Source organism: Cadophora gregata (assembly GCF_030347475.1).
Source record: "Cadophora gregata isolate MNR1 chromosome Unknown scaffold_10, whole genome shotgun sequence".
Taxonomy (NCBI): domain Eukaryota; kingdom Fungi; phylum Ascomycota; class Leotiomycetes; order Helotiales; family Ploettnerulaceae; genus Cadophora; species Cadophora gregata.
In genome coordinates, this window is record NW_026695933.1 from 1,553,344 (window position 1) to 1,574,553 (window position 21,210).

The following is a 21,210-nucleotide window of genomic DNA, read 5'->3' on the forward strand; positions in this document are numbered from 1 at the left end:
AAAAGATGGCAGACTGAATGGGTACGGAGAGGAATACTATGTTCAGCACCCTTTGGAGCCTAATTGCAATTGCACATCAGTAAGAGAGCCGCTGTCTCCACCGGCGAGGCAGGCAATGTAGGTGGAATGGGGAAACAGAGGTGGCTGAGAGCGAAATGGAGCGGCGCGGATTAACCCAGAAGCCGCATCGGATGTTGGCTGAAACGTGTTGCCTCAGGTGCGAAGTACTTGTGAAGAATAAGTCACATACAAGTATGGATCTGAGGAGCGACATACTAACCAACACCTGGACACGAAAAACTTCGACTGGATCTTCTTCAAATAATAATTCGGGGGGATATAGCTGGTTATTGCTGAAATTGTGAATCGCTCGGCCCCTCCCTGCAACATCTACGGAAGAGAATGACATCACATCACTTTATTCAGAAAAGGCTGCAATGGTGGTGTCTGAGGACCAAAGTGACAATACGTGGAGGTATGAACCGGATTTCAGCTGTCCTTAGATTTGTGAAATGATGCATAGGGACTTTCAATGCATTCTTCCAAAGGAGATTTAATTGCACATGAGCCTAATGCTGCTACTGTACCTTCTTTGTGGAGTCATTTCCGTCGAAGCTCTTATTTGATAAGTGATGAAAAGCGATGACCTGCTAGAGCATTGGAGTCCGGCTGAAGGGTATTGTTGATATTGACAATGAAATAGATCGAGTTAATCAAGCCAAGGGCTGAGAAGGAGCCTTCCCGAGATTGTCATCCCCCCTCTCTCTTGACGCTGCGTGGTTGGGTTGGGTTCTGGAAACCACCTCATTGCAGCTCCGATCTTTCGAACTGTTTGGGGCCTGGCGACACAAGCTCTGGTTTGAACTGTGCGTTCTGATTCATCGCTGGGGGACTGTCGTGGTACGTTTGCTCGGGATATGTATGTTGTGGTGCCGCCCTCTTGCGTCCGAAGAACCAGTATCCAGATCCAAAGCCAGCAATGAGAGCAATAACTCCGACCCCAACACCGACTCCAACCCCAATCTTTGCAGACGAGGACAGACCTGTGTTGGACTCTGAAGAGGTTGAAGGAGAAGTGGCAGTTGGCAGAGATACAGTGCTCGTGATGGTAGCTAATGGGGCAGTTGAAAGGGTTGGTGCGGTATTACTCCCGAGAGATGATGTTGAACTAGACAGAATGGTCTGAGTCGAGCTGGAAGATGACAGCCCATTGTATGTGAAGTTCACTTCTTGACTGAGAGTCGAGATTACGGGGTCCCCAGCTTCCACGAGTGCAAAGTAGAATGTTGGGGAGAAGTCGAGGTCGAATTTCGGGTTGCCACCTGTACCACTGAAATCAACTTTCCACAAGTAATCCGTCGTGCTTTGAAGACCACCTGTGACTCTAAAATGGAAAATGCCCAAAGAAATAAGCTGGGCATGGCGAGGAATGTTGTACTCACGCGAATTTGGGAGATATTGGAGTCTCGAGGAGTTGCCGTCTGGTAGAATCTGATTCATGAACAGATCGAGACTGTTTCCTTTGTTGCTCCAAATGATTCTCAACGAAGAACCCACGATGAAAGACCCTGCAATTCTAGGGGGATTCGTCGCTGGAGGTCGGTTCACAAAGACATTCCTCTGCGACTGCCCGAGCACATTGACGCCTAAGTGAGCAATGCAAAGTAGTATTACCACAGCGACTTGTATCTTTAGCTTTTACTGCTAACAACTAAAGAAGGAATGGTTCTTCTGGTTGCTCGATCTGAGCAGGTTAGGAAAGAGTAATGCGAAAACTGGTTCATCTCTTAGCGAGGTCGGTGAGATGTTGGTTTCACGCGTGTATGGAGATTGAGCGGGTCACCCATCAAGTTCCCAGATGGTTTGCTTCCCCCCTGGGAGGACGACAAGGCGATTGTAAAGCCAAGTAAGGATTGGCAGAGCTCTCAGCGCGGGAAAACTTCGCAGGATTCATCTTCCTGCGTCCTCCTTGAATGGTGACGCTCAGGGCATTTGAACCAACATTGACTAACCATATCAGTACTCTTCTACAAAGTTACAGGTGTAGCCGCTTCAGAACTGCCTAAATGGCAGGCCTCCAGAGGCTTACCACTGTGCTGGGAGCGCTCAGGTCCCTGCTGATTTGTGGATTTTGTCAGAGATCTCATGGAAGAGATAGGAGAGTCTTGAGCAGATTGATCGATGACGCAAAACCGTTTTGCGTTACAGCTAAATGAAGGCTTGTCTTCAGTGTCATTCCAAATTCTTTTTGAAGTGTTTGAAAAAATGCTGACTGTTTACACGATTTCGCTTATTTGGGGGCGGCTTTCGGTTGCCGTCAGGCGCCGCTCCCCATGCAACCCTTGAGGAGTCGCTGTACCCTCCGTTTGGCAGAGCTGCCGCCAGAAGTAGAGAAGTCCTGCTAGGGCTAATGAGAGGCGATGTCTGACATAGTGGAGCGAATGTTCAAGGGGTTACGTTAAATGCCACAGTATATTTACTGAAAGCTTTACTGTATCGTGACAGTGTGCTGATTGAACACACGATATGGAGACAGACGAGGCCGGCCTAAGAACCCCGGTGCGGATCGAAGCGAGAGGGTCCAAATTCATTCCAAAGCCTTTACGACGGGTACTCCGGACCAAGTGAAGTGCCAAGAGAGCATGGGACCTTGTGATTCATAAAAAGTGCAAGAAATCTCTAATGACTGTAAGGCAGGGCCATTTTATACCTTTGGATGAGCTTCAAAGAAATATCAGAGTCTTTGCTTTTATTCTGTGTCGTCATTGATCTCTTCATTATTTCCTCCCACACATGTTCCGCTGCTTGTCTTGAGGAGACTGAGATGTGTCTAAGGACGCTGATCCCCGCCCTTCTTAGATCCAATATCCAACATCAGCTCATGTTGGTTTCAAGGTAGACAGTTTGTTGGTTATTTTCGATGCCACAGCCAAACGTTTGTGCAGGAAGGTCGTATTTTTGTGGCACAGCGCTAAGACTCGGTCGCTAAAACTGCTTCATTGGATGGATTGAACAGGGGCCTTCAACACCCCCAACTTTTTTCGTATGGCAAATTGACACAAATAGAGTCAGATTGGAAAGGGGCTACGGCCGTGGTCGCCAAAGGCTGTGGATTTCATATGTTAGTATGTTGTGCGGCTGAACTTCCATATCTATTCCTACTGCCCTTGTTTCGCATGCGAATGTTGGAATCAAAGCACCGCACGTCCATGTACTCAATGTTATCACTCACAGCAAAGCCGGTTTTCCGCTCAACTGGCTTGCGTTTCCTTGTTGTCGCAGTTGTTTTATTTCTAGGCGTCACCCAATTTGCCTTGTCTTCCGAGCGTTGGCAAATCATCCAGCGAAAGCCGAAAGTCACGACAACGAACAATAGTCAACATCCCCTTTGCAGCAATTTGACAGGTTTTGATCGTATCGCAATCACTGTCAGAACGGGAGCCACAGAAGCAGCTGAGAAGGTCCCAGTGCAGCTCAGGACGTCTCTACGATGTGTGCCCGTCGAGAATATTTTGTGGTTTTCAGATATGAATCAAGATGTTGGGAGTCATAAATTGCATGATGCACTTGATACGATTGAGCCGTCAGTAAGAGATGGAAATTCAGATTTCGATATCTATCGCAAGCAGCAGGAGCTACAAGACCCAATTCTGATCGCAAGCCAATTGAGAACCATGAAAGACCCGAGCGATTCGGAAAATTTGGCTGCATGGAAGCTCGACAAATAGTGAGTGATCTCCAAATCTTCGATTCGTGTAAATATTGGGTTTTGGATGAGCGAAACCATGCTTGTAGTCCTTCCTTCAGAGTTTTGTCGATCCCTTGAATTTTGGCACTTTCAGTCTGTCTGACGAACGACGATGCTGACATCCGCTTCCTTCACAGCAAGAATATCCACATTGTGGAGAAGAGCTGGGCCTTGAAACCAAATATGGACTGGTATTTCAATATCGACGCAGATACGTACGTCGTATGGTCAAGTCTGCTATCGTGGCTCCCAAATCTTAATTCTGCCAAGAAATCATTTATAGGTGCAAAGACTTATGACAGCGGGCATGCCTTCGCACACGGCGGAAGTGGACTTCTCCTATCTAAAGCCGCATCTCGAGATCTTGCTGTCGTATATAATGGGACAGCAGCACGCTGGGATTCTAAGATGGACAAGATCCGCTATGGAGACGCCCTGCTGGCTCTCGCATTACAGGAATATGGCATACCCGTCACCAATTCTTTCCCTATGTTCAATGGGGAGACCCCATCTACATTGTGGTTCCATCCCGGAGTCTGGTGCATGCCAATCGTTACATTGCATCACATCTCGACGCCTGAGTCGGAACAAATGAAGGCTTTTGAAGAGAAGAGACCTGATCAAAACGTACGTGAACACTGAACACAACACTCATGCTCAGAAATACCCTACTAAGACCGTACAATCAGGCTCCATTGTTATATTCCGAGTTGTTTAAAGGAATGGTCTTCGACATGATTCCTGATCACAATCTTGAAGATTGGGACAATCGCTCTGAGGGAGAGATTGTTCCCGATATCGCTTCCGCAGAAGACTGTACGCTGGCTTGCGCAAAGCAACCTGATTGCATGCAAACTCTGTACAAAGAGAACATTTGCACTCTTGGAAAGCTTGAAGAGATCGTATTCGGTAGAAAGCATGAAGTTGAGGATGGAGAGACAAAGTGGCGAAGTAGCTGGAACAAAACGAGGATCGCGGACTGGGGTTCGAGGCAGTCAAAATGCGAGAAGCTTACATGGCCGAAACCATGAAACAACTTCGTTGGCTTCGGTTGAAAGGAATGAGTCTGGAAAGAAGGTTCGTTGGATTTGAAAGCCTTCGCCAGTCGAGAAAAACCAGGTGTTTACCCAGAGTTGGACGCAGGCGAAGAGCTCCGCCTTCGGGATGCGCCGCATCGAGGAGTATGAAGTCGTCAGCGTCATGTGCTCGAGTCTTCGTTTGTGGTGTCAAGATATGAGTAGACACAGGACCCCAGGAGGCGGCTAGTCGTGTGTCCGCAAGCGAAGTTGAAGTCGTAGAGTATTCCTCGACCTGAAGCTCCCGCATTTCATTCCTGGCAACTCCAAAACATTCAATCTCGACGTCTTCTCTCCCCCACATGGTGATTGCTCGAAGATCTTATCATCTAGTGCCTATCTAAGAACACATTTCTCGGATTGAATGGCTTCGATGGCGTTGAAGGATTAAGGTTCACGTTTATTTAAAGTCGAAGCCGCGTGGAGTTTTTCCCGAAGTCCCCGATTCCGCCAATCAGGGCCTGGTTTGGAGAGGGGCTCACTGGATCTGGCAAGGCACAATCTCGGCAACGATGTTGACGCGTCGTAATCATAAACATTAGTCAATGATAAAAGAGAAGGGACAGATCATATCTTTTCAGCAAAGGAAGTTCAGATGCTAACTTTTTCACAGTTCAAAGCCGGTCAAGACTGGCAAATGATAGCCGTTTCCGCCTACCGAGAATGAACGGCTGTCAGATCCTAATCTACAACTCTGGTCATACAGCGTGATCCTTATCCATCTCCTGTCGTGTTTATAGTACATTTTGTGTGATGGCTATACATCTATACAATCTCCCACCTACAATATGCATGTATTTTTCCGGTACGCCGTCAAATGTCCAAACCTGAACTCCAAGCAACTTTTTCACATTCGAAGATCACAAAGCGAGACATTGGCCATCAAGGCCTTCCGTCCAGCCATTTCGACGGCCGTTCCTGATGAGGGAACTTCAGTTTCCCGCAAGGTTTCTGTTTCCTCACCCATTCCGCGATACGCGTCTTGTTCCAGCTACTGGACCATTGCAGTCCGTCCTTCATCTCGTGTTTCTTGCCCAGCGAGAAATGCTTCGTTCCTATAGAACATTCTGCACCGTCGTAGCGCGATTGCAGGCATTTATGGTTAGCTTGGCATGCGTGGACACATGCTTCGGCTGTGGCGATGTTGGCAACGGTTCCGTCTTTGGAGAGGTTGTCCCAATTTGCGAGCTCATCGGGGATCAGATCCGAGACGAGGTCCTTGAAGAGTTCTTCATATGTGACGGGGCTCTGATGATGTGTCAGTTTTCTCTTTTGTTCTTGGGGTTTTGTTTGCTTTGCTTACGCTTTTGTCTTTTCGCTTCGCTTCGAAGCTGCCCAATTGTTCTGCCTCGGGTGAGGAGATGTGGTGAAGTGTCACCAGCGGTTGACACCAATGGTCTTCGGCAAAGGGAATAGTCGATTGTGTTTCTCCATTTATCGTGGGCCAGGAGTTCTTGAGATCCATTTTGTACTCCTTGAGAACTTGGGCAAGAACCCAGTCGCCGCAGCACTCCTCGTGCATCTTGGAGTCCCATTTGGCGGCGGTGCCGTTATTGGTAACGGCGAAAGTACGCATTGCTTCCCTCGACATCAGATAACCGCTTCCCCCATGGCCGAACGGCAAGTCATTGATCAAGGCTAGCGAGCCCATGTAGGACTTTTTCGATGGGTCGAGTCGTTGGATCCACCTGATGAGGCTGGGCCACATTACATAGGTGTCAGCATCGATGTGCATATACCAGTCCATCTCAGGTTTGAGAGCCCCAATCTTCTCGACTATGTGCATGTTTTTGTACTTGTCCAGAGTCCATGCAGCTAAGTCATCTTTGATCCGAGAATCTCTCATATCCGAAAGTTCGGCCATGATTTTCTCAGGGTCACGCAGCTCCTTCTGTTTGCGATAGATATCAAAGTCCTTATTGACATCCACAATCGATGGAGCGATATCATCCAGGGAGTCATAAACCTGAGTTTCCCCAATTGATTGCGCCATATCTGAAAAGATGTAGACGTATGGAGCACATCTCAATGACGTCCGTAGCTGGGTCGGAATCTTTTTTGATGCCTCTGTTGCTCCGGTCTTCACAGTTATGACGATTCGATCAAATCCAGTCAAGCCTTCACATCCTTCTTCGATAGTCCCGTTGTAGGGACTTGGGTTCTGTCCTCTGTCGGTTTCAGTCCTCCATCCCCACGTGGACTGATACACCCTCCCTTCTCCCTCATACAGATGCAGGTGGACAAACGCAAGCAAAATGGCGCACACGACGATGAAACGGATGCCCACGGAGCGACTAGGTGGACGCAGAGCCATCTTGGAAAATGAATGTTTAGTGCAGCACTCGTCCCGGCGTAGTGAAGAGGAAAGGAAGAGGCTTCGTGTCTCCTTTCCTGAGTTCGCAGCCTTTGATGGACTCGGATGTTGAGGAGGGACTGTTCGGGTGACGGCAAGCGGCAGCTGGACCAAACGGGCAGTGGGTGCTGTGGGCGCGAGGCGCTGTGGGTGGGTGGCGCGGGCTTTAACTTGACAAGCGTGGAACCCATTTTACAGTAGGAGAAGGTCATGAAGGGACACGACTTCTAAGTGGTTGCAGGACCTTGTCAGCCTCGTATTATTATTATCGTCTGAAAAGCTGATGGTGGAGTGTCAGCATCACCAGCTGACAAGCCCCAGGCCGCCATTATTGTCAATGCAACACTGAATCGGGATCGCTTTTGTGCTCGTCAGAGCTTCTCCTGAGTCCTGAGTCCTGAGGATCAGTCGGAACGCCAAGATTGGGTGGAGTATGGAAATGGAAACAAGGCTGTTCATCATCTGCATGTGAAGTTAAATTTCACGCTTAGTGCGGGCATTACCCCTTGAACCAACATATCGAGACTTCACATGGGATTTTATAAGTGCTCTTGTATTTTTTGGATGCATGAAATATGTGTCAGAGGTCGTTTGACGTTTCCTTTGTTCGGGTTTTTGGATAAATTCCAGGAGCAATTTCACCTCGGCGGCTGTGCCTCAATTGTTCCGGATTCGCTCAGGGGAAACGGCACAGAGCTCGTGTCGTTCAGAAGCCAAGCTTACCTACGGTAGTGTACGAAAATATCTTTTCTTCCCTGCCCCGCCTTTGTCCCTCCCGTATTTCTTCTTTGTAAGATGATACCAATTTCCAAGTATCTGAAGCGATCTTCTTTGATGACATCTTTTCAGACAAGGAACCTTTGCCTGTCCGTAGCTAGTTGCCGAAATTGTGGATCGTCGTTTCGCCAGGTACTGAAAGCTTCATGCCCTGTGAGTTACTTTGTGGAGTCAGACATCTGTTTGTTTGATCAACTGTGACGTCGTCAACTTTTTCTACATTCCTCTGCTAAGACAGAAAGTAAAGCTGTGGCAGACCACCAACGAATCTTCAACGGGATCTTGATAAGATAGAGGTAAAAATAGCATCCAGGTGTTGAGCCTCGCAAGGGTTGAGATAAGCTCAGTGGGATTGGGTCTTGGCAAAACCTGATAAACTTCTGCGGCGCTGACCGGACAGGACTAAGCTTCACGACTCAACTACATCATCACCGACATGGCAGCCACTGGTCTATTATTCTTACCACTCGGCCTCCTCTACGCCGTGGACGCATATCGGTACCACTAAATAGACAGCTATGGTGGGATGAGATGGCCGGGGAAAAGATCGCAGTATCCTCGTCCGACTCGGTACACTTGATCTTCCCATCTGGGATGACCATCAACATTCCTCAGACCACATAAACACCTCACTAATTTCCAAGCACCGCATCCTGCAGCACATTACAACGTTCTCCATAGGCAGTTGGAGTTCGATATCTTGGGTGCCAGAATTGACGGGCACAACACCCTACTTCGAGATGACAACCAAGGCTTGGTCACCATACAACTCCACGAACTTGGACCTTACTTCAGCAGCCGTACAAAAAATCTCACACCTCTACCGCAGCTGGCAATAATCGATATTCTTCTGCGACACCGATATCCTGATCACCTCGCCTTCCCAGCGCCAGAAGACCGAAAGAAGTGCACATTGTGGTCATGGAGGTGTTCTGAAAATGACGAATATCCTTGGTACCAGGTCGTGTATCGGGAGGAATTCGATCAATACAGAGACTGGCTCGCTCAGGCACGCTTGACTCCAATTGTGCGAACGACTTGAATTCTGCTAGGCTACAATGATGATTGCTGCGGGCTTTACAGTCGTATTGTCACCACTCCTCTATGGAGTGTATCGCACTTGGGTTCTGGCCCATCAGCGACCAAGGACGGGACATAGTATAAGGAAACAGCACGAGCAAAGAATATCCGATGAAGAGACAAAGGGACTATCACAAATTGAAGACGGTGAGGACTCGCAAAAAGGGAAAGGGGCCTGAGCCAGGCCCCGGTACTGGAGACCTTGTCAATGGCAGGGCTTCATCGTCTCAGAGTCCAACTGATCTTGGGAAGCCTCATCCATTGATTCCAGCTGCGGCCTCTAGCATGCCACTGGTTTCGTGAGGGTTGTGATACTCAGTCTGAACGTTGCAATACCGCTTTTTGACGCCGAACTTACTTGCCCATACACAGGTTGCCATCTTGAAAGCCCAGCTGCAATCTGAACATCCATAATGATCTGTCAATGATTACAGCAAGGATCCAGCAACATCAGCGATAGCCTAGACTTGGCTTCAATATTCAGCGGTAGTTTTCGCACCAGATTCTTTGAAGTCCTTGTGCCCGAGTTCTAGTGCGGGGCAAGTCGCCCGAACGATCGACCCCCACTCCCGAGTGCGGTCGTGACGGAATCTCAGTTATCTTCTGTATACCAAATTCAGATACCCATTTATACATGACCTCGACATTCATCTGTCTTCGTTTTGATTTTCAGTGCGACTGATACAGGTTTTTTTCGTATATCTGATTTGATGCGATGGCTGTCTCAACCAAGGTTGCCGAGACACAGTCGCACCCTCTTCTTAATAGCATACCCCTATCTCTGATTCCCCATTTTGAGCCAACGTACATCGAATACTACAACAAGTACTCAGTTGGCCGCCTAGCAACCCATCAAGTTCCCATAGAAAGCTTCCGTGCAGACCCAGATGCATATCTGATCACCTACGGTCGAGCTCTCGTCGATCAAGGTGCTCTGAAAATCACAGACCAGAAATGCCCGGTCTCAGGAGGCGAGATCGACATCAGGATTTTCGAGCCTGATATTGAGAAGTTTGGAACAGGACTGAAACCTGTCTATGTTAATTTTCACGGTGGTGGTTGGGTATTCGGAGGTCTGCAGACAGACTTCGACTTCTGCAAGAGAGTTGCTCATGAAGTTGGCGCTGTTGTCTTCGATGTTGACTATCGGCTATCGCCTGAGTTCGAATATCCTATCCCGGTGAACGACTGTTGGGAAGCTTTAAACTGGGTCCGTCATTCTGTTTTCCGCTTGAATGAGAATAGTCTGACGAGGCAAAATACAGATCAGAGACAACAGGCCTCCGAATTCAACCTTGACCTCTCACGCTTAGCTATTGGCGGCGTGTCAGCTGGCGGTCATCTCAGCGCAGTTGTAGCACACATGTGCCGCGACGCTTCAATCCCTCTTGCCTTCCAGCTCCTTTCCGTTCCAGTTTGCGACCTACATGTGTTCGCACCAGACGGTACTCTCCTCCCTTCTCAACCGTACGCCTCGTACCGAGACCTCGCAAACACCCAACCACTGCCTCTAGAACGCATGACATATTTCCATCGCCATTTCCTTGGGAATCCTCGATCAAAAGAACTTGATGATGATTGGAGGGTCAGCCCGATTCGCGCGAAGAGTTTTAAAGGGTTGGCGAAAGCGCTCGTTGTTACGGCTGAGATGGATATCTTGAAAGATGAGGGTTTGGCTTATGTGTGGAAGTTGAGGGATGCGGGGGTGGAGGTTGAGCATGTTCAGATTAAAGGTGCGCCTCATATTGTTATGCAGATGGATGGGATATTGGAGGGCGGGAAAGAGTATAATCGTGTCACCATTAAGGCGTTGAAAGAGGCTCTGGGAAGGTAGAGCTGCAGATCGAACAATTTTAAGAAGCCATGGATTGACTTAATATCTGTATTTTTCCATACTAAAGCTCAGCTTTGTCGCAAGGCTTCATTCAGTCTTGAAAGTGCCGAGCATTGAAGCGGGATTCTCCCCTGTACTTAAGGCTCTGTAGCACGCTCCAGAGACTTCTCTTAGCATACCACCTTTTTACGCTGCCGTCATCGGCTCTCCAATAGCCACGTGGGCACCAATCGAGGTCCTCCTCGTTCTTCAGTGTTACTACGCACAAGCTAGCCTTTCAGTGCCATCTTTTTCAATTGCTGAGCTGTGATCTCGCTGAGCATTGACCTCGCTTTACCACTGTCATTTCTAAGGATGCTGTCGGGAGTCTCTGCCCTCTTCTATCAAAAGCTGTATTGACACTATCACACTCTTCGAACGTCCAAGAAATCTTCATCTTTGAGGTGAATCAAAGGCAAGATTCACTTGCTAGGCTGACAGTGTATTGGCGTGGCATAGATTTGCCATGCCCAAGCCTCAACATGTTACCTAGCAGACCAGAAAACTTGTTCAGGGTCCCTATCACCCATAGAACAAGTGGCTTTACCCAGCTAGCTTATCTGGTACTCGTCCCTGAACAAAAACAACGGTACCTGGTCGTCGCACTACAGAAAATGGTCCAACCGAATCAGCCTCATTCATAACCAGCACCGCCTTCGAGTACCACTCCACAGAAGTGTACCAACTAACCCTATACTGCACCCCATCATATCCCTTTCCCACAGGCCCAGGATCCCCAATATACTGCCCCGGAATCGAAATCCTCGCCGACTCAGGCAACGGCTCCGTCTCAGGGACATCACCCCTCCCCCGCTCCTCAGTCTCCATCTTCCACTTACACCCCGCCAGGAGGTTATCCCGGCGCCACATGCCTTCCTGGTACGGGGCTTGTTCCAGCAAGGAGATTGCTTTGCGTCGGAGTCAGAGGTCGCGGCATTTGAGGCCGAGGAAGAAGAGGGGTGGGATGATGCACATGTCGAAGGAGAGCATTTGCGTTCCGGAGCGGGAAGTGTTTATGATCTGTTCGGAGAGGGAACATAAGCGCGAGAAGTTGGCGAGGTGCTTGTCGTAGTCCATTTCTGAGGTTCGGGTTACGGTGTTGAAGATTATGAGGACGCAGGTGTAGTAGAGCTGGAGGTATAGCGCCACGGATGAGTAAGGGTGTCCTTCCAGAGGGACAGACTCAGCTATCGTTCGCTCTGTTGCCTCGGACCATTCTTTGAAGCGTTGTAGGTGCCACAGCCTGGTCGTCTCGACAGCTTGTACATCCATTTTAGCATCCTTAGGTAAGCTCTGGGGTCCGTGAAGAAATTTGATTCCTGAGTTAAGTTCAGTATCCATCCATTCCCTGGCTTCAAATATGTTTGCGAAGGATGAGGGGATGGGTGGTGCGGCTTTTGGGTTTGTTTTAGTCAGGGCGTGGAAGTCTGCTGGCATGCCGCCGTGGATCTCGGCTTGGATCTGGAGGCGTGAAAAGGATCGGTCAAGTGAGGCGTTGATTTCGGCTGTATCTCGATGGAGATGTGCTGGTTGAGATGAGACGTGGGTGGAGAGAAATTTTGAGACCTGATTCTAGGTGGCGGATTCCTGTTGACAGATCTCCTTGCAAGAACTCTATCCACTAGAAATGCCAGATGATCAGCTTCAGACATATTCGAGGTAGCATTGAAGTGATGTTTGGAGGTGGACCAGTACGGACCACGAAGATCAAACATGATATGAGAGCGACAGTGGTGTTCTGCTCTCCCGTGGCGAGATACTTCACACTACATATCAGATCAATCAGCAACGATTGGTCAAGTCTGCCCTGTAGAAGTGAAAAAAGCGAGTGGGAGAAGTGATAATGCTTGCTCGTACATACAGCTCTCTGACAGCTTTATTGTATCGTTGTATTGTCAAATCACTGTACTGAACCGCGCCAGGGTTCTCCGAACTCTGATTCCGTCCATACTCCTCATAAATAGCACTAAGTGCAACCAATGATTGTTTCACAGCAGTGTATCGATGACTGAACTGCAAAACAACATTTTCCCAAAAATGCGGCTCGAAGTTGCCCGGCGAATCAGCCATGTGGCGTTACCGAAAATAATGGAAGCTCCTCCGCTCACCATAACTCCCATCTAAGTCCACAGAAGGATTAGGTAGAATAGATAAGAGAGTGCCATCCTTAGCTCCCTTCTCTGGGTCGAGTGTAGCAGGGTTCGGCAAGATGGGGACGGGGACCAACCCACGTCTAACCGGCTTGATGGGAGGGGCTGGTGGAGGTGCATACCCTTCACATTTCCGGCTGGTCGATGTACATCTCAGACAAAAAGGCTTGGTTTCATCGCATTTAACACGTCGGACTCTATTTTGCCTCCGTGTTAGAAGCTTTGGGGGCTCGAATACCTGGCTGCATGGCCAAGTAGGGAAATGTGGGTACTCACTTGCATACAATACAAGCATTTCTAGACTTGGGGCCGCTTTTACGGTATCTGGTTACTGCTTCTTTCGGGACGATACTTGGCTCTTTCGCTGACACAGAGGAAATGTGATTTGAAGCTGTAAAGTCAATCAGTTGATGTGATGATCTATGGGAGCAGGACCAATCACTGGTGCCATTGGCCGTTGATCGTGGAAGCATGCTGGTGGGAGTTCTGAGAACGGGTAGGAATATTGATGCAGTAAATCCAACAAGACAAACTTCGTGTATATTTACCATTGTGTCAGGCAATGTTCATCGAGAATTCTATACGGATTTGAGGTCCTTGGAATGATTTCGCGCCGCTAATATGCACCCCAGCTGGCATTTGACCCTTGGAATACGACTGAGCCAATCGGCATCCGAAGCTCGACAGGGTTCATGGACGGTGGAGTGCTTATCGTGACCAACCTGACTCTCGAAAAAGATGAAAACTAGAATATGTTGCTATTTTTGAGTCAGCGAGAGTCCAAGATGTGGGTGCGTGGAATTTATGGTGATGAGCTCTGCTAAACGTGCCCTAGACAGACAGACCTTGTCTCCGCTGACTTTCGCTTATCCGCGACCGAAACAAACAAAGAACCAGATATATTCTTGGTGGAAGTCTGAAGCTAGCTGCTCGTACATACACAAATGCAAGTAGCAAGTAAGAGAGCTGGATGAGATCACGATTACCACAGTAACCGATGAATTGTCTGTCAAGCATTGTGTTTCCCAGATTTAGTACCTGCGATCAAAGGTTTCGCCCTATTGGCGACAAATGGGAAGACGAAATTACCTTCGTCCACGAAGCTTGCTTTACTTCTGCTTTCTGACCCTTTGCAACATTCAGATATACAACTGAATGAGCATATATTCATGGAAGGTACTACGTGTTTCGAGGAGCACGTGCCAGCGGATCATGATATTCGTCCGGTCGCGCTGCACGTGCATGGGGGATATCATCTCACACCTTTTCTTGCATTTAGTGAATGGTAGAAGGTAGGATACTCTTCATCCGTATCGTTAGGGAGAACCTCGAACAAGTTCACTTCGAAATATCCGAAAACGCTGATGAAGAGCTTGAACCGTCTCACCTTTCCATGAAAAACTCAAGGAGGGGAATCCCAGCTGGCCTCGATAGGTGAACACATGTTGCCATATGTTAGCAGGCGAAGTCCCCTAAAAGTTTAGTATCTATGAAATGCTTAATTCTCGACTACAATACGAATAGCTTGAGCCAAAGTAAGAGAGGAAAGAGACGACACATGTGGATTGTGAAGTGAGTCACGTGTTAGAGACAATTTACCTAGGTCGTGACGAAACACATGCAGGTACAGATTTGGAATAGCTCTATCTTCCGGTATATAACACAAGTGTTAGTCGTAGCTTTGAGCGGGAGGCTCGATGCCGCAAAGTTTGTGTTCCAGAGACAGGCAAATCTTCACTCTGGACAATAAAAATCGAGCTTGGCTTGAGAAGAAGAGATGTAAGGGCTTTTCGGGGGTGATTATGGGGCTGAAGAATCTGTGGATGGCTACAAGAATTGTGATTTTTGAACCATCGTGTATCAGCTCGTTGTGAGTTGAGTGTTCTCTGCCGTCAAAGTTAGCTTTGTTGTCATTTGTCGCTATCACGGAGCACCAGAACATCACTTGAACTCTAGTGGAGATCCGATTATCTTCTTCATGTAATCACCATATATTCTCATTCTTTCGCATTTAAAGCTTATCATACCCCATGGGTGTGTATGAGTGATCATTGTGATGACCATCCTTTTCCAACTCTAAACTTATCAAGTGTCATGCTCTTGTTTGTTTAAGTAGGGGGACTGAGGATTGGGGTGTTTAAATATACCGTTCCTAGAATTGAATTCACCATAGTAGTTCAAACTTCCAAATTATCATCGTGTTTTAGCGTGGCATCAAAGTCTTCGCCTTGAGTAACATATTTCTCGAACAGTTCATTTAACCTGAGATTCACATCCGTCTCAGCCCCACACCTTCCAAGGATCCGTGATGCTGACGCTATTGGGGACAAAAGTTTCGTGATTCCAACGAATATAAGACATATCAGACCTGTTTCTGTATCCTATGCCGAAGCAAAAATCAGCTCAGAACAGCAAGAAACTTTTTTCATGTGCACTTGATACAATCGAAAAGAAGATGCCGAGAACAATAAAACATCCAATTGATAGTAACAAACCTTGGACAACAAACCTCAAAACGCGACCTGGAGCAGATGAAGAACAATCTACATGCCTGGGGATAAGAAGGCTGGGTCTTATGACTCCTGCCAATAAGTGAAGTCAAGACCCAAGATGTCAAGCAAATCTTGGAATCTCTTCGCAAGGCTTTTGATAAAAGGTCAAGAGATCAAAGAGCTTGGACAGAAAACAAACAGCACCAAATCCGACCCCGGCCCCCCCACGCGAGCGCTTCGTTCGGCAAGTAAAATCATCATCATCACCAAAGCTTCCAGCAAGTAACTTCCCGACAAAACCAACGTCAAAACAAATATCTGATCATGTTGTAGTACAGGCTGCAGGCTTCTCACTCCTTCGCCCGGGACATTTTATTTACGCATAACCCAGCCGGGGACGTCAAGTTTGATCTTCGTGCACACGCCTCCTCCACACCTCGAGTTTCGTTTTCGTCCCAGGGCGTTTTCGATCGCCTTTGTGCCTCTGGCCCTCTGCTCTTCTGTCCATCACGCTGCAGGGACAGGGATTGACAAGCCCGACTTCACTTCAGCCCATCAGCACTGCGGGTCACCGCACGTGGGAGATCAACTCGCTTGTGGCCCCTGTAAGTTGTTCGAACATCAACGTCCTCTGGTCCTCTGCTGAAGGCAAAAATGAAGCTCGCCCAGCTCGCCCAGCTCGCCCAGCAAAAGAACAAAAGTGCATGGCGGACTCGGCGGACTGGGCGTTCTTGGAGACGATGCTCTGGATTCGGATGTGTGATATCGTCGAGAAGGATGTGTTACTTTCAGGTGATGGGTGGTACTTATGTTCTGGGCTGGGACGGGACGGAATTGGTGGGCCGAACAAAACGTGCTCGCTTTTGACGCTGCTGGGGTTAGGAGAAGGAATATGCCTGGGATTCAGGGGGGGAGGGGGAGGGGGAGGGGGAGGGGGAGAAGAGAAACACACGGACTGAGTCCCTCGTGGTTGCATTGCGCGAGACTACAGGCAGGTTCGGCCCGCGAAACTGTCAGTCTACAGTACCAATATCTGATGGACAGGGAAGGGAGTATCGGTAAGCTAGCCTACTGTAGAAGCAATGACTTTCTTTCTCACTCCATCTACTTAGTACACAGGTGACCGGCACTCCCTCTGACGCCCGGGTTTGAGGATATGCAAACTTTACGCTTTCTGTCACATTTTCCTGTTGATATCAAGATATCATTCGTCCTTCGATTGTGAAAGACTTTATTATTGAGTGGCCCCACCAGACAGAAGAACAGAAACGATCACCACCTCCATGACCCGGGGGAGAGGTACCCTTCTTCCACCCCACCAGGACGTGCGAAATCGTGCCACTCGATTCTTCGGCTTGCTTGACAGCCCGGCCTAGTCTCCAAACATCTCCCCCTTGACGCCACCAGGGAGGCGGGATGCAAGTGGGGTGAAGCTGGAGACGACCCTTCTCTTCCCTGAGGTACTTCAATGTCAACGTCCGACCTTCCGACCTGATCGACATCAACGTCAATCCAACCCACCACAGTGATATCGAGTATCTCGAAGAGTGCATCTGGACATCTCTCCGCTCTCGAGCGCAAGCACGCTCTCATGGCTGCCTAGACGGAGAGCCCATGCTGTGCAGCATACATGCATCTGTCTGTCAGCCCGTCAGCAAACCCGGTCCTACCTGAATCTCGTGTGAACCTTTAAGCCTTATCACGACTCAATCCACTTCAACGTCACGAAGTCTCAATTGTTTCATATAGCTCTGGCCTTAGGTATCTGAGAATTATTATATCGATCCGAGCAACTGTACCCAGTTAATCCGGAGAGGACATTTTGGAAGGTAGCGAGGTCACTTCAAACTCCTTGCTCGCGAGGCTGCACCACTCCGATGGACTACCTTCCGGAGCCTGCGATCCCAGTGAACCTCCCTCGGACCACGGGAGGCAATGCTGCCTTCCACAATTTCCACAATGACTATTCACATATTCAAGATCCGAATTTGAGGAGGAGGTTGGCGCTTTCTGAAGTGAGTTTGCTCAGTTTTGTTTATTTGCGTTATGAACCTGGACCGTGCTGATTAGCGTTGCTCAGATTGACAAAGTTCCATTCGGGTGGTAAGCAATTCAAACTTCTTCAGTGCTCAATAGAGTTGGGTAGTCCTGAGTCGTACCTTCCGCATCTGCATTGTCTCCACTCATGAATCGAGAACTCATCTGATTTTCTTCTTGCAGGTATCATGTACGGGCAGTCACAGTAGCAGGGATAGGATTTTTCACAGACTCCTACGATATCTTTGCAATCAACCTCGTCACTTCGACCCTTGGAATGGTATTTTGGCAAGGCCCGCCAACACCCGGATCGAATTCTGGAGGAAACTATGGCGTCTTACCAATGAACGTCAACACGGCAATCAAAGCAGCAACTTCGGGAGGGGCGGTTATTGGCCAAATGGGCTTTGGTTGGCTTGCTGATGTGGTTGGACGGAGAAAGATGTATGGAATTGAACTGGCTATTATCATTACAGCGACTCTTGCCCAAAGCTTGGCGGCTCCAAGTCAGGCCGTGACGATGACAGGACTACTGATATTCTGGAGAGTGGTAATGGGAATTGGGATTGGAGGAGACTATCCATTGAGTGCTGTTATTACTTCTGAGTAAGTGTTTTGTTATTTTATGTGAGAAGAGAAGGCCAAAGTACGGGAGAGGAGGGGCAACTTCGCGGCGGATGATTTGCCACCCATATATTTGGCGAAAATGTTCTGAGGCACCTCACTAAGATATTCTGCTGACACACTACAGATTCGCCCCTACACGCTGGAGAGGTGCTATGATGGCAGCAGTGTTCTCAATGCAAGGTGCTGGGCAATTCGCTGCAGCTTTAGTTGCACTTGTCACAACCATGTGCTTCAAAGGCTCTTTCATCAATACCGGAACAGCCTTTTCAACATGTCACACCGCCTGTCAACTTGCCGGAGATCGATCATGGCGCATCATCATCGGATTCGGTGGTCTCCCCGCAATATTCGCACTTTACTACCGCATCACCATCCCCGAAACGCCTCGCTACACATTCGATATCAAACACGACATTGAGAAAGCCCATGCCGATATCAAAGCATACATGAACAACCAGAAAGAAGGAGATGTCGATCCCATCTCCCAAGAACAGACTAAGCAAAGAATCGGCCATAAATTAATCGCACCACGCGCATCCTGGCGAGACGTGTGGGGCTACTTCTCACAGTGGAAGAACTTCAAAGTAATCTTCGGCACAACCTCTGCCTGGTTCTTTCTTGACCTGGCATTCTACGGTCTCAGTCTGAACAATAGCATTGTGTTAAATGTGATCGGGTACACACATGGCAGCACAATCTACCACACCCTCCTCAACACCGCCATCGGCAACCTGATCCTCGTTTGCGCAGGCTCCTTACCAGGCTACTGGCTCTCCGTCCTAACCATCGATACAATCGGTCGCAAAACAATCCAAATCATGGGTTTCTTCCTCCTTACCGTCATCTTCGTCATAATAGGTTTCGCCTACGACTCCCTCACCGAAGGCGGTCTCCTCGCCCTGTACATCCTCGCCCAACTATTCTTCAACTTCGGCCCAAATACCACCACGTTCATCATTCCCGGCGAATGTTTTCCCACGCGGTATCGCTCAACGGGCCATGGTCTTTCTGCAGCCTGTGGAAAAATAGGCGCTATCATCGCGCAGGTCATTGCTCAACCTCTTCTTTCTAAAGGTGCAGCGAAGGACTGTGTGGGTAAACACTGCGCGCCGTGGTTGAACCATCTCATGCAGATCTTCGCGCTGTTCATGCTCTGCGGCACAATCGTCTCTTTCCTAGTGCCTGAAACTAAAGGTCGCACACTCGAAGAACTCGCTGGCGAAGGAGGTCCAGCAAGAGGAGGTGGCCTGCCTCTCGATTCGCGGAGTAGTAGTGGTGGATTAGTCTCTGGAGCTGGACCGTGGTGGAGTTGGAAGAGATGGAATCCTTTTAAGGGCGGCAAACCTGCTGGTTTCACTTATGTCAAGAGTCCTAATCTAGGACCTAGGAGTCCGGGCATACTGGGGAAGAGGACCAGGGTGGGGATTATGACGAGTCCGGAGTTGTTGCCTAAGAGTGGTGCGGCGGCGGGGAGATGGGGGAAGAGGAGTGGTGAGAAGGGGGAGGGAGGACAGGTGCATGGGAGGGCGAAGAGTGATGCGAGTGGGAATGGGTATAGTGTTAGTATGGAGAGTCACGGCGATGGGTATGCTGGTGGGGGAGGTGCGCCTCCTGGATGGGGAGCGGGGTGGGGTGTGCAGAGGGGGGATGGGACGCCTGAGAGGAGGGATGGGAGGGTGGAGAGTATTATGTTGAATGATGTTGGGAGATTGTTGAAGTGATTTGGTCTTTTTGGATTGATAGCGAAGTTTAAAGGAGTCTGTAATTTAAGTAGAAATAGATAGAATAGATGGACTGTCAAAATTTTACCGACATTAACACATTTTCAACAGTAACTCATGGATTAGTAATGTATGATGTGAAGTAAAGGCCGAAATTCACCTCGTCACCCTGACGGTCTTCCGAATATAAAACCCTTCCTTCTTTCCCACCACGCCAACCTCAAAGACTCTATCAATCTCCCTGATGGACTATGTGGCGTCCGTCCGGAATAGAAGATATATGGTGCTCGAAATTCATTGGATAACCCACGAACCCTATTCGAGAATAGTTTTTAATCTCTCAAGGTGACTTTTATTCGGTCGGGAGTGATCTGAATTCGAGGAGGAGCGGTGGTATGTGGAGTAGGCATCATTTGGGATTGGAAGTGAGATGGGAAATGGCAGTAGTGAGAGCTGTGACAACGGCCCCAGAAGGGAGTTACAGATGTAGGCTGCGAGACAAATGAATCTCTTCACATTGATCAAATGATACCCGGCGTACAAGGTACTAATCTGAAATGTCGAAATCCCACACCCACACCATATGTACCTCACAGTAGAGCATCATAAATATATCTCGGCTGCCTCAAACATACATCTGAGTGTCTGTTCGATCTTGTAGGTGTTTGCGCGTTGACGTAGGGTGAGATGACAGAGTCGATGGTTTTATAGTTATCTTGCTTCGTAGAACAGAACTGGGATTTGCTTAGTCTTTAGCCCGGATAGTTGCATCAGGTGTTCTGACTGAGAATTTGATGAGTTGAGCTGCGGAGAGGATTGATTGAATGGAGGGGGAGAAAATTCACTTCGCAGCCGTATAGAAATCAAAACCCTAAACCCTAAGTTTGACAAAGTGAATCGCGAGTGGATGTTGAGAGGGGGTATAAAATCCCTCATCGCCATTGGAGACATCACTCAGAGCTCTCCGAGCCAACATGAGAATTCGAACCCATGGTTTTCGGCTGCGTGGATTTGCTGGGGTCAGTGGCTTTAAGGAGTAGTGTCATGGATGTTCGAGTAGAAGAAAGTTGGTGTTTGAGGACTTATTTGTTGTTGTATTTGTGGATTACGGTCGTGATCTATTGGATGTGATTAGACGGCTTGGTGGAAATGTGGGTAATTGACAGTTGATCAATTATTGAGGTGGTTGGGCTGCTGATAGTTATTGGGCAGCTGACATATCAGATTCTTGTTGAAAAATTCTTGACTCGCTGAAAGCAGAGGATGCACATTCATC

The 21,210-nt window shown here is 48.5% G+C and overlaps 6 protein-coding genes across 6 annotated transcripts; 3 read left to right on the forward strand and 3 right to left on the reverse strand.

Moving 5' to 3' along the window:
- Positions 1-249: 249 nt before the first annotated feature.
- ONS95_001884 (uncharacterized protein) lies at positions 250-2,560 on the reverse strand. Its single transcript, XM_058495103.1, has 3 exons — positions 2,274-2,560; positions 2,090-2,208; positions 250-2,007 (listed from the first exon to the last, which is right to left on the reverse strand). Exon 3 carries the CDS (start codon positions 1,498-1,500, stop codon positions 805-807), a length of 696 nt encoding a protein of 231 aa, XP_058355414.1. The 5' UTR covers positions 1,501-2,007; positions 2,090-2,208; positions 2,274-2,560; the 3' UTR covers positions 250-804.
- Positions 2,561-3,218: 658 nt separating this feature from the next.
- Positions 3,219-4,779, forward strand: ONS95_001885 (uncharacterized protein; the record flags this gene model as incomplete). Its single annotated transcript, XM_058495104.1, has 3 exons — positions 3,219-3,727; positions 3,886-4,375; positions 4,438-4,779. 3 exons carry the CDS (start codon positions 3,219-3,221, stop codon positions 4,777-4,779), a joined length of 1,341 nt encoding a protein of 446 aa, XP_058355415.1.
- A 927-nt stretch (positions 4,780-5,706) lies between these two features.
- Positions 5,707-7,138, reverse strand: ONS95_001886 (uncharacterized protein; the record flags this gene model as incomplete). Its single annotated transcript, XM_058495105.1, has 2 exons — positions 5,707-6,072; positions 6,128-7,138. The coding sequence occupies 2 exons, from the start codon at positions 7,136-7,138 to the stop codon at positions 5,707-5,709; spliced, it is 1,377 nt and encodes a 458-aa protein (XP_058355416.1).
- An 817-nt stretch (positions 7,139-7,955) lies between these two features.
- On the forward strand, positions 7,956-10,868 carry ONS95_001887 (uncharacterized protein; the record flags this gene model as incomplete). The annotated part of the gene is made up of 2 exons (XM_058495106.1): positions 7,956-8,107; positions 8,202-10,868. The coding sequence occupies exon 2, from the start codon at positions 9,750-9,752 to the stop codon at positions 10,866-10,868; it is 1,119 nt and encodes a 372-aa protein (XP_058355417.1). The 5' UTR covers positions 7,956-8,107; positions 8,202-9,749.
- Positions 10,869-12,390: 1,522 nt separating this feature from the next.
- ONS95_001888 (uncharacterized protein) lies at positions 12,391-12,977 on the reverse strand (the record flags this gene model as incomplete). The annotated part of the gene is made up of 3 exons (XM_058495107.1): positions 12,391-12,528; positions 12,607-12,673; positions 12,769-12,977. The coding sequence occupies 3 exons, from the start codon at positions 12,975-12,977 to the stop codon at positions 12,391-12,393; spliced, it is 414 nt and encodes a 137-aa protein (XP_058355418.1).
- Positions 12,978-15,011: 2,034 nt separating this feature from the next.
- Positions 15,012-19,934, forward strand: ONS95_001889 (uncharacterized protein; the record flags this gene model as incomplete). Its single annotated transcript, XM_058495108.1, has 6 exons — positions 15,012-16,154; positions 16,210-16,607; positions 16,662-17,564; positions 17,630-17,652; positions 17,770-18,192; positions 18,338-19,934. Exons 3-6 carry the CDS (start codon positions 17,427-17,429, stop codon positions 19,932-19,934), a joined length of 2,181 nt encoding a protein of 726 aa, XP_058355419.1. The 5' UTR covers positions 15,012-16,154; positions 16,210-16,607; positions 16,662-17,426.
- Positions 19,935-21,210: the final 1,276 nt, after the last annotated feature.